This window comes from Pogoniulus pusillus, chromosome 10, assembly GCF_015220805.1.
Source record: "Pogoniulus pusillus isolate bPogPus1 chromosome 10, bPogPus1.pri, whole genome shotgun sequence".
NCBI lineage: Eukaryota > Metazoa > Chordata > Aves > Piciformes > Lybiidae > Pogoniulus > Pogoniulus pusillus.
In genome coordinates this window covers 24,162,377-24,175,162 of record NC_087273.1, presented here as the reverse complement: position 1 = coordinate 24,175,162, position 12,786 = coordinate 24,162,377, and the positions used below count along the sequence as shown (strand labels likewise).

At 44.1% G+C, this 12,786-nt stretch overlaps 1 protein-coding gene across 1 annotated transcript in view; it reads left to right on the top strand.

Moving 5' to 3' along the window:
• Nucleotides 1-4,106: 4,106 nt before the first annotated feature.
• LPCAT1 (lysophosphatidylcholine acyltransferase 1) overlaps nt 4,107-12,786 on the top strand; it is a 70,006-nt gene continuing 61,326 nt past the window's right edge. The window contains exons 1-3 of the mRNA XM_064150051.1: nt 4,107-4,183; nt 4,423-4,629; nt 12,123-12,265. Of these exons, the coding sequence (XP_064006121.1) occupies nt 4,513-4,629; nt 12,123-12,265 (260 nt within the window). The 5' untranslated portion in view covers nt 4,107-4,183; nt 4,423-4,512. The remainder of the gene's footprint in view (nt 4,184-4,422; nt 4,630-12,122; nt 12,266-12,786) is intronic.

Below are 12,786 nucleotides of genomic sequence, written 5' to 3'. Positions count from 1 at the left end.
TAGGAAGCCAGGTAGATTCCACATCTTGCAATACATTTCTCACCTCTTCTTGTATCCTTACAAGTCTTTACTAGACAAGCTATGTACCATACAGCAGCCTTGACAGCAACATCATAGTTTACGATCTTTCATGATTTGCACAAGAAAGTATCAATTAAACCTTAATACTTTATACATATTTTATTCAATCTCCAAATTAATTCACAAAAAAATACTCATTTTGAAATAATTTTATTATGTTATACATTCCAAGTATAATCTACTGCCCTTCTTTTATGCACATTTGAAAAGTCTTACCCCCTTTTCTCAGGGTCATACAATAACATTCCAGGAGCAAGAGTCATCATGTGTCTCTGAAAAGTTCCAAATAAACATTTTGGCTCACTGCACAGAAGTAGTAGTGTCATGTAAGTGTGGCCTATTTTGCCCTGCTGCAAGGGCTGGTGTCTTCACCTCTCCATTTATCACATGCCAAACTCTCAGCCTGTCTTGCAGACTCCCAGCCTGTCCTTCACATTGAAGCCATACCAAGGGATTATCCTGCTCAAGGACATATGCTCAGCTCCTCCACTGGGTTTCGAAATGGAACAGAGCTTAGATCCATCTTTTTACAATCAAAGGGACTACCGAGATAGGGAAATACATTCCTGTAAATTTAAGAAAGCCAGGCTATACATTTATCTGAAATTTTAAAGAAAACAAATGAGAACAAAAATCCAGGGAAGCACTTCTTAGCTTCCTAGTATTTCACAGATGCACAGATGCATCAGACTGGAAGGACTGCAGAGGGACCCTGACAGGCTGGATGGTTGGGCAGAGGCCAATGGGAGGAGATTTAACAAGGTCAAGTGCAGGGTTCTACACTTTGTCCACAACCCCAAGCAGCACTACAGACTGGGGACAGAGTGGCTGGAGAGCAGCCAGGCAGAGAAGGACCTGGGGGTCCTGGTAGACAGTAGCTGAACATGAGCCAGCAGTATGCCCAGGTGGCAAGGACAGCCAATGGCATCCTGAACTGCATCAGGCATAGTGTGGCCAGCAGTACAAGGGAGGTTATTCTTCCCCTGTATTCAGCACTGGCCAGGCCACATATGAGTGCTGTGTCCAGTACTGGGCTCCTCAATTCAAGAGAGATGTTGAGGTACTGCAGTGTGTCCAGAGAGGGGTGACAAAGCTGGTGAGAGGCCTGGAACACAAGCCCTATGAGGAGAGGCTGAGGGAGCTGGGGGTGTTTAGCCTGGAGAAGAGGAGGCTCAGGAGTCACCTCATTGCTGTCCACAACTACCTGAAAGGAGGCTGTAGCCAGGTGGGGGTTGGTCTCTTCTCCCAGCAACAAAACAAAGGGACACAGTCTCAAGTTGTGCCAGGAGAGGTATAGGCTGGATGTTAGGACAAAGTTCTTCACAGAGAGAGGGATTGGCATTGGAATGGGCTGCCCAGGGAGGTGGTGGAGTCGCCGTCCCTGGAGGTGTTCAAGAAAAGCCTGGATGAGGCACTTAGTGCCATGGTCTAGTTGATTGGATAGGGCTGGTGATAGGTTGGGCTGGATGATCTTGAAAGTCTCTTCCAACCTGGCTGATTCTATGATTCTGTGACTCTCGAAGGTCATCTTGTCCAATCCCTCTGCAGTGAGCAGGGACACCTCCAACTAGATCAGACAGTTCATGCATGTTCATATAGACTCTAAAACAACTAGAAGATGACCATCAAATTACAACTCACGGGATGTTATTCCTACTCAACAAATGCAGTAGAGTCTGATAGAATCTGTGTCAGGCTGTACAGATGTGGCAATTAGAAAATAATAGGCTAAACCCATGAAAGCAGTAATATAGTTAGAATACTGCTTGTGCGCTCAGTAATAGAGAGCAGATGCTCTAGTAGCAGAAGTTTAAGAGCTAAAGGAAGAGGCAGATGTCTAACACTCCACTAGACTTTACAGTTGTGGAAAACACTACAAATATCAATAACTGTGATGTGACTAATAATAACATTAGATCATTTTTGGAAGCCAGAACTAGCAGAACTAAAGAAGTCTGCTTGCATCTAGCTCACAGATGAACCTGTTTCAATACTTTCTTTGCTTCTTAAGTCCTACACCCAATGGATGGTGCACAAGTGTATGTGCTGGAGCCCCCTAACTGGCTGTGTGATGGGCAGCTGGTGGCTGCCAGCTCCTGCCTACTGACCTGACACAAAAGCTTCTACTGGCAGGCAAGCTGGGCGGATCCCTTTGGAGAGCTGCAAGGAACTCTTTCCTGGCCATGCAGTGTGCAAGTCCTGATGGAAGGAGTCTCTGCTTCCTTCTTCAATATATCTGTGATTTATTATTGAAATCAGCTCTGTATGGCTGAACTAGTTCATTGGCTTGAAGTGACTGGAGAGGGAAAAAAGGAGAGGGCAGCCAAATTGTTCAGGACACAGCTAAAATACTTCAGAGAATTTAAGGTTAAGAGGGATCATTGGATCACATACTCTGACCATGAGACAGTCTTACCAGTAGTCCCAAACTGAACCAAGGAGCTTGTTTATTATTAACACCATTACATTTGCAATAGGTTAGTTCAGTCCCTGAACACTGATTCTTCTGTTTTTTTCTACAATTAAAAAAAAATCTGTACTTCTTTGTGAAGGTATCTGAATACTGCAGGAAAGCCAATTCTTGCAGATCTTTTTTGACAAGCTTATTGATGTAAGTTTTTCATTGTATTAAGATATTTTCTTCAGTACTGTAATATTTTGGCAGGTCAATTCTCCACCACCTGATCTTTAATGTTCTAGTATCAGTCTCTATTTAAACAGATATATTAATTGATTAATTGTACACCAGTCCTAGTAGTACATCCAACATTCATAATGGGCACACTGCAGTAGGACCTTACCTGTAATTGTTTGCTTGAAATTGTTTTCAGATGATCTTTTCCAAGACAAAAGCTCTGGTTCCAAAGGCATGGCTTGTATTTTGTGTGTGTATATATATATATATATATATATATATATATATATATATATATATATATACACACATACTAATTTGCCTGTAAAAGCCCATTTGAAAGTGTTAATTTTACTAAGCAACCAAGATGTCATCGCTTCTGCTCTCACAGCAGTTTACCAAGTTACCATTTAGCACATCCACAGATTTTATTAAGTGAATTTATTTTGGATCTTTGGCAAAAATCTTCAAACATGCTGGACCTGAAGAACCTTGCAAACCCCAATGATGTCATGAAGACTAATCTCTGAAGTTTTCTGATCAAATGAAAAAACACTCATGTTTAACACATTATCCATTAGAAGCACACGTTACTAACCACAGAACTCAGAGACCGTTGTGCAGTTCTAAACCTAATGATTAGGAACTGCAGAGGCAAGATCTTAGTTTATCTATTTACCTTGAAACCTCACTGATTAAGGCTATCAGAATTGCTTTGTAAGACCTGTGAAACGATTGCATTTAATGCTATCTTATCTATTTATCAAACGCTATCTTATATATTTTTCAGATGACTTACCTATCGTTTAAACTACTTTGGTTATGATCGGTATTACAATGCCAGGAATCCTAGTCATTCTGCTTGGTCTTTTGAACACGGGCAGAACACGAGCACCTCTGCATTTCTCAGGAACTTCTTCTACACTTAAACATTTATCAAACCTCAAACTTAGGTATTTCCTTAACTAACTCTGACAGGACCCCAAGGTACAAAGTAGCCAGATAGTTCATTAAAAAATAGCTAAGTTTGCTTGATACAGGGTACTCCCCACAGACCCAACAAACGCCTTGCCACATGATGCTTATTGCAGGTACGAGCGAGAACCGCATGCAGCAACGCGGATGCCCACGCCGTTAATGCTGCAGCACCTTAGGGCCGTCTCCACCCCAAAGAGATTACGCTGCACACCTCTGGTTTTCTTAGAAGGAGTCGTTCCAGTAGTCCCACGACCTGCTGTGCCCCCACTGCGCGGCTTAAGCGCGCGGTGCCGGTGCCTGCCCCAAGGCGCACCTGAATGGCCACAGGTCGCCCCCATCCCCGGCCCAACCGCCGGTGCCGGCCCAGGTACCGCCCGCGACTCGCTTGTCGCTCCTCATTCGCGATAAGCCGCTACGGCGCGGCCACGGCCCCTCGGGCCGGCGGGCGGGGCCACTCTCCCGGCATGCCCCGAGGGGAACGGACAGACGGTAGGGGCGCGAGGCGGCAGCACGCGGAAAAGACAGGGAGGGTGCACGCGCGCGTGCCCCTTCCTACAGCCCCCCCCCCCCCCCCCCCCCCCCACATCCCCCTCCCGCCGCGGAAACCGGCGCCTAGCCCAGCCGCTGTAGCCGGCACGCAGGGCGCATGCGCGGGCCCCCAGGAGGGCGGGGGGCCGGCGTCTAGTGGCGGGGGAGCTGGTCACCGGTACCACCCGTCTGCCCGACAGCCGCCGCTACTCAGACACGAAGGGGTTGCTGCGCCGCGTCCGCGCCCTCGCCCTCTCCCGCGCTGGGCCGCGCGTAGTCTTGTTCTCGCCATGAAGTTGAGCAGCCGCGGCCGGGGATGCTGCGTGGCCGGCAGCCGGGAACGCGGGCCGCCGCCGCGGAGCCCCTTCGTTCACCAGCTGCGCTTTAGCCCCCTGGAGAAAGCTAAGGTAGGGGCGTGCAGGGCCCGTTCCTGTCCCTCTTTTCACGGCCGTCTCCTTCCCCTCGGCGAACCGGCTGGCGGGCCGCGTCCAGCGGGTGGAGACACCCTTCAGCCGGCGCTTTGTGAGCCGCCGGAGGTGGAGGAACTGGGGAAAGCCAGTGCTTGTGTGTGCGCGGAAGCCGGTTTGTGAGGGTGGCGGGCGGGGGCGGTGCGGTGCCCGAGGCGTGCGGGGGCCTGGGGGTGGCCGTGAGGCGCTGGGGGGTCGCGGAGCCGACGGCCGCTGTGGTGCCCGCCGCACGGAGGGCGTGTTCCTTATTCACCGCTGCTTTCTTGAAATACGTTTTTACAGGAAAAAAAAAAAAGGTTTTGTTTTGGGTTTCCTTTTGGTGTTTTGTTTTTGTTGTTTTTTTTTTGTGATTTTGTGTGCGTGTGTGTGTGAACGGGGGGCAGAGGAACGTGCCTGCAGAGCCACTCTTCTCCAACGTCAAGTTGAGGAATGCCGTGACCGTGTGTGTGAAGTTTGGGCTCCGCATAAACAATCCCTGCAGTCTAATTTATCCCTGGTGCAGATAACGTGAGATGTCAGGGATCAGTATTAAAATGTAAATGTGCAGTTGCGTGGCTTTGGTTTGTGTTGTCTTTTTCCTGTCCATGCCTCTGTCTCACTTGCCTCATACAATGAGCAGTAGGTGGTTAGATATTCAGAGTGCACGGGCCCTGTCAGAGGCTTTCGGTAAGATCTGGGTCACTTGCTGAACGAAGAAGTACCGTCGAAGACTCGCTTAATACAGAGTTGGCCGGTTTTGGTACTTTCACCACTGAAATACTCGAGTTCCTTAAAGCTGTTGCTTTGAGGACCTACCACCTTATAGTATCTCTAAGAACATGGAAATTAAGATCCAGTAATATGGAACCTCTTGGATCAAGACATTTTAGATTCTGATGTAATTTAGTGTACATTCCGAGTTAAATTCATCATTAGATTGCCCAGTTGCTGTCCAGATACTTAAAACTTGTATGGCTTGACTTGCAAAACACTGGATTGTGTCTCAAGTTAACCATCTCACAGCCAAGGAATTCGCTGTGGACTCCAGAGGAAAAGATTTCTATTTGTTTTATCTAAGCTTCCCAGTATGTATTTAGCCCTTGTGGATAAATTGTTATTTGAATGGGAGAAGGGAAAAAAGGTTTGTGTTGTTTGCCTCATTCATGTAGTTCTAATGACTTTTTTTCCGTGTAACCTTACTTTGTTCCTTAAGTAATGTATTTTATGTAATTAATGAGTGAGAATTATTTTAGGGAGCAGGGAGAAGGAAAGAGAGCATGTGATTATATGGACCTGGATTGTGTCTAATTATAACCATAACTCTCTTTGTTTCACAGTGTTAATGTATCCTTTTTGAGGAATTTTTTAAATACTGTTTGGAGAGCAGAGTATCAGTTCCACAGTTTCTGCAGTATTGAGTCTCATAGGAGTTACAAACATTGTTGATCCGCTGTTAGTCTTAAGATTGCTGCTTCACCAGTGAAGTAACTGTAGAACTTTCCTGCTTCTGTGTGACCTGAAATGTACATGTGTATGAGACACTAGCTTTGCCACTGGATTTCAAGGATTTGCTATTTTCAGTAAAAGCTGTGAGATATATTTAAAGCTCTATTGTTTTTTTTACAGGACATAGACCAAAGGAATAGCCTGGCCAAAGAATGTGTCTAGTTCTTCCTTCTGAAATGAACAATCTTTTGTTGGTGTGCAGTAGCACAGACTTCTTTAACACAGAGTTCTTGCTGCCCTTTTATTTCACTTTTATGTGAGGAAAAAGCACACAAGCTGAAATGCAGAATTGTGATACATTTTTGTCTTTGTCTCAGTGGTGCTCTCCAGATGTCTTTGCTGATTGAACTCAGCATAGAAGTTGTTAAAGAAGAGCTATGGAACTGTTCCACTTACGAGACGCTTCTTGAATGTGGAGCTTTACAGTGTCTTATAGCAGCATGTGTTCTCTTCTGTACATTTCTGGCATGTTACAGAGAGTTGGGTGAGAAGTATTACAGCCAAACTCACTTCCTATTTAACTGTAGCTGCATATTGTGTCCAGTATTTCTGTCTGACCTATGAATCTTGCAAGCGTGAGTTCTAAGGTTGCAAAACCCATCGAGGAAGGTGAAGAATGTGGGCACTAGAAGTGAAGAGGTTGATGGGCATAGGGGACTGGGAGACAAGACTGCATTGTCTGTTTTCTGTTGCTGGTGGTCTGCCAGATAGCCCCATTATCTTTGCTACTACCTCATCACTCCCTCATCCTGCACTCGGTAAAAGATTAAATTAGCTTTTTTCCTCATTAATGTATTCAAAGAGCTTTAGAACATTTCATCCTGAGACTACAGGAGTGAAGAAAAAAGCTAGAAAGTGAGAGGACTGAACAACCACAAAGGAGAACAACAACAAAAAGAAATCAATTTGAGTGCCAAGAAAGTGTTCACATGATCTTTTATTAGTTTTATAAAACCGGAAGATAGCAGAAGTTTAAATTCAGTAAGGCTATTTGAGAACTGAGTCTCCACTTCCAGTATTTCTACTGGAAACATTTCTGATGGTCATTTTACCTTGATCTGAGAATGAGAGCAGAGGGTCATTTTTTGAAGCTACCTGTTTTATTTCAGTACTGTAATAAAAAGTTTCTTTTTAAAAGAAAAACACGACTTCACTAGATGTGAATTTTGTGCCTCCTAACATCATTTGGTCACCTGTCACAGAAGTAGAAGCTCTTGATTACCTCTACAGAACAGGCAGAAGCATTACTGGAAGTGTCGCAGTGTTTGTAGCTTTCTTTCCCAGACAGTTAAATACAACACAATGCTGTTTTCCTTGCTTCTTGTGTTTCTGACATTTCTATTGCACCTGTGCTGGTGCTCCATTGGTGCCTTGGTGAGCTGACTGGGCTCATTAAACCATCATATTACTGTGTGTTTCTGTGTTCTGATTGTTTCCTTTTGCTGGGATTGCTTTTCTTTAATGAGCTATACTGGCTCATTGCAAGCTCAGATAAATGCTAGAGCTGCCTCAAGGGGAGGATTGAGAGAATAGGACCACCTTCTGCAGCAATGATCTGTTAGATGGCTTAGTTGCAGGTGGAAATTTCTACTTCTGTATTTATCTGCATGATATTGCTAACCAGGAAACTGAGTTGAAAGCAGGTAGTTGGAGAATTTAGGAGGGATTAGTTCCTGGCTTCTTCAGTGCTGTTTTTGGTGAATTGAGGTTATAGGTGTCATGGTAATGAAGAAGTAAAAGTATGGAGCAAGCTGTGGTGTCTCAGATTTAAAAGAAAGAAACTTTGTGATGTGCAATTTGCAGTTTATCTGTTTTCTCTGTTCAGTATATGACCATTAATTTATAAAAAGTCTTGTAAATTTTATGAGCAAACTAGTTTTCTAATTATGTTTCTCACTGTATCTGTAATTTCAAAGACTTTTTTTATTCAACTTTGTGCTTGAACAGGTTGCACTCTGTGCTGGATTAAGAACTGGCTGGGTGGCCAGGCCCAAGGAGTGGTGGTGAATGGTGCCACAGCCAATTGATGTCCAGTCACTAGGGGTATCCTCTAGGGTTTAGTGTTGGGCCTGATCCCGTTTAATATCTTCCTTGATCATCTGGACAAGGGGATTGAGTCCACCATTAGTAAGTTTGCAGATGACACCAAGTTGGGAGCAAGTGTTGATCTGTTGGAGGGTAAGAGGGTACTGCAGAGGGACTTGGACAGGCTGGATGGGTAGGCAGAATCCAACAACATGAGTTCTCATGAGTCCAAATGCTGGGTTCTGCACTTTGTCCACAATAACCACATACAGCAGTACAGGCTGGGGACAGAGTGGCTGCAGAGCAGCCAGGCAGAGAGGGACCTGGGGATGCTGGTCAACAGGTGACTAAACTTGAGCAATCATTGTGCCCAGATAGCCAAGAAGGCCAACAGCATCCTGACCTGTATCAGAAATAGTGTGGCCAGCAGGATCAGGGAAGTCATTCTGCCCCTGTACTCTGCACTGATTAGGCCACACCTTGAGTACTGTGTCCAGTTCTGGGCCCCTCAGTTTAAGAAAGATGCTGAGATGCTTGAACGTGTCCTGAGAAGGGCACCAAGGTTGGTGAGGGGGCTGGAGCACAGCCCTGTGAGGAGAGGCTGAGGGAGCTGAAGGTGTTCAGCCTGGAGAAGAGGAGGCTCAGGGGAGGCCTTATTGCTCTCTACAGCTACCTGAAAGGAGATTGTAGCCAGGTAGGGTTGGTCTCTTCTCCCAGGTAACCAGTGACAGAACAAGAGGACAGTCTCAAGCTGTACCAGAGGATGTTTAGGCTGGATGTTTGGGAAAAATACTTCACAGAAGGAGTGCTTGGCCATTGTGGTCTTTCTCAGGAGGTAGTGGAGTCCCTGGAAGTGTTTTAAAAAAGACTGAATGTGGCACTTAGTGCCATGATTAGGTTGATTAGATGGTGTTAGGTAATAGTCTGGGCTTGATCTCAAAGGTCCTTTCCAACTTGGTTAATTCTGTGATTGACTTTCAAGATGAGAAACAGGGAGATAAGGAAGGAGAAACAAGGATACTCTATCATTCTCTTGCTTAGTGCTTAGGTACGTAGGACTTGTGTTTTAGAGAACTTTAAAAGGACTTAAGTTCATATTTTTATGCCTTCATTGTGAATTCATACTCAAGTCTGAAAGCAGAGTCTCTAAACAAGGCAAAAATAGACCTGTTTAAGTGACTTGCCTTGCATTAGATTGAATCTCTTCTTATCGTAGAGTGCAGTGTCCCAGTGCAGCCTTCTGTTAATAGTTTTAAGACCATTTGCTTCTGTGCCTTTCACAGCATACATAGCAACTGATGAAAAACCAAGTGGGATCCTGGAGACCAGCAGGTACTAAATGAGCTGTAGTCACCTCTCTTTTGAGAAAACCAGTCATGAGATGAACCTCCCAAGATACAATGCCAGATGGGCCTTTAGGGTTTTTAAAATTTATCTCAAAACATTGGTGTTCTCATACAAGTTATTACCAGATAAAATTTGTAATTGTAATAGGAAACATGTCTGGGGGTATATCCTAAGTACACAGAAATAAGGTGTAATACTGTAACAGCACGATACCAGGAGTGTTATGTGTCCTCCATTCTGATCTGTGACTGGCCAGTGGAGACAGAATCTTCTCCCTCTTTTTGTCTGGCTCTGACACTGCTACTGTATGTAGATTTTACAGGATAGAAACTCTCTTAAATAGGAAAGTGTCTGCATGTAGATGTAGACTGAAGCACTTTTCAGATGTTAGTGTCTTTGTTGATTCCTAACCACCTTCAGGTGCTGAACATGCTACTCTGTCTTTCCAGATTTCTTGTGTGGACAGGTGCCATCTGCTAAAAACAAGACTTACATCACAGCCAGAGCCCAAGCACCTGTGTAACCTGCAACTGCCTTTTGCTGGTCATTTTGACCACTTTCTCTGAACACAGAAGACCAGGAGGCCTTTTCCATGTTTTCTTTCGTGACCTTATGGATGCAACTACTGCCTGTTTCTGTGGTGTGGCTCTAAAGTGATCTCGATAAAAAGGGTTGCTACAGAGGTGCAAAGGGCTGAGTGCTTCATGATCCGATACTCAGTTTTGCCTTGGCTTTCAGGAGTGACGGGGAGAGAGTACAAATTCCAGAGGACTATGTCCTCGTGTACTTTTTTTCCCCCTTTTTTACTTGGCAGCTGGTCCTTATAATTTTTTGAGCTTAGAAGCCAGCTGGTGTCTCTTCTGCAGTTTGCATGTGTGAATGCTCCTTTATTTGCTGCCACACGTGGTGGCCCTGTCTATGGACCAAGTTGCGTGAGTTGTTATGACTCCAGTACTTGTCTGACCACTACAGTTTAGGAAGCTGTACTTGTTCATCTGGTAAACTGGCTTACCTAAGAGGATAAAAAAGAAGTCTTTTTTTCTTTCAGTTCTGCAAACTGAAGCAGTTCACCCAGGGACTGGAATCCTGTTTTGTGGACTGAGACTGTGGTGGTTGTGCTATGATAGTGCCATTCTGAACCATCACTGCAAGATGTGTTTTTTGCAGTGAGATAATAGGTTAGGGCTTGGATATGGGCACATTAGGCTTTTCTCTTGCTGTATCTTCCCTGCTTTTAGGAAGTGAGAGGAAGCAGCAACTAACTCATCAGACAAAAACTGAGCTGCATGATGACTACATCTGTATCAGGGAACAGAAGAAGAACATGAATAATGCTTTCCACAGCATCCTGGAGATGCGTCAGATTAAACACAATATGAGGCAGCACGTTATGCCTCATTGCTCATCCTTGCCCAGCCATTGTGGTACTGAAAAGTGTTTTTTTACCTCATCTAGTGCACCTGTGAATATGTAATACATTTACTTTTCAATTTTCTTTCTTTATGCTACTCTTCTGTTTCATATTGTTGTCTTCATCTTCTGCTAGCTTCCACTGTACAGCTTGATGGAGGTTTGGTACTACCTCAGTCAGCTTCAAAGTATTTTCAGTTCCCTCTAAGAGGAAGTCATCTGAAGCTGAACCCTCCTCCACTTTAAGAGATGAGACTCTTCGCTCCTAGAACTGTTTCCTGGAGAAGGTGGATAATTGCACACACAGTTGCTAAGTTGTGTTTGCTGGAGGACAGTTTGGAACAACTCCAAATAGCTCAGGAAAGGCTTAACTTTTAGGAGAAGTTTTCAAGAGACTGTAGGAGAAGCTTCAACATGGCGTGTTTTTCACCAAAGTTAGAGAACTAACTGGCCTGGAATGGGCTCTCCATTATTGAGAGGGCTGGGAGGTGATGCAGACGCAAATAAGCTCACCACACTTTCCCAGGAGAGTACAGCTGGAGGACCTCAACAATCCATGAAGTTGTGCCTGTTAGCCAAGACCTGGAACTTGAATTCATACATATATTTGGATGGTTGTCCAGGGGTCTTTGCACAGTGTTTTCTGTTGTGGTTCCCCACAGTTTCAGATTCCAAGAATGTGTTTACAGTGGAACTGGTGCCTACTCAGTCCTGGGAGATCTTTCCAGGTTGAGTCCTATATTGCCATGTGAATGTACCCTGCTGCAAAATTGCATGCCACTGACTGGGAGCTGCTGTGATGGACTGACTTCTCTTTAGTGCAGTAAGATTTACAACACAGAGATGCTAAGTATTTACTTAATATGAGGCTGCAGAAAGGAAAAAAAAAACATTCGGATGTATTCACTGACAAACTAGGGTCTGAAGAAGTGTGGAAAGTGATGAATGCATTAGCTTTAAAGTGTGCTGTGCTTCAGCTATAATTAAAATTGGTAAATACAAAATTGTCACACATACAGTGCAATTATGTGTTGGCAATTGAAGTGTATTCTGCTGGTTTTGACATAAAATATTTTGGAGTTAAGAATTAAGATTGGTTTCTAGGAATTGTTCACTTTCTCAGCTAAGACTGTGTTAAAATAATGCATTTGTCTTGGCTTTTGCAGATTGCCTTCATGACCTTGACTCTGTTTCCAATACGACTCTTTTTTGCTGCTTTTATGATGTTGCTGGCCTGGCCTTTTGCATTCATTGCTTCAATGGGATCTGATGAGCAAGAACTTGTAAAGCCCCTTTCCTGGTGGCGAAAGTGAGTCACTGATGCAGTGAAATATTCAGAAAATCTTTCTTTAGTTCATCTGTTTGAAATAGCAAAGATTGGAAATACTTGATATGTCCCACAGACCTGCTTTTCTCTTAAGAGAAAATATCCAAAATATTACTTAAAGCAGTTTCCTCTGATAGGAAACTGAAAATACCTTAACTGATTTACCATATAAACCAAGAAATACAGGGAGAAAAAAAGAACATCTCTGGCCTCTTATCTTTGTTGAGGATGTAATACAAAGCTTTACTGTGGCATCCTTCAATTTCAGTTATTCCTGTAATGTCAGTTTCTTGTTATGAAGATTGACACTATGAAATGTGCCCAAATTTAACATTCAAATTTGTTTCTTTTAATTGTTTCCCTCTGTTGTTAGCTACACTGATGAATTTACAAAACTGGTGTTGCTTTTGAGGGCTTGCCCCATTCTTTGGTGATTATTAATAAATCTGTCTTTGCTTTGATAGTAGAATGCCAATTGAGGTAGTGAAAACTGCTGTTTGAGG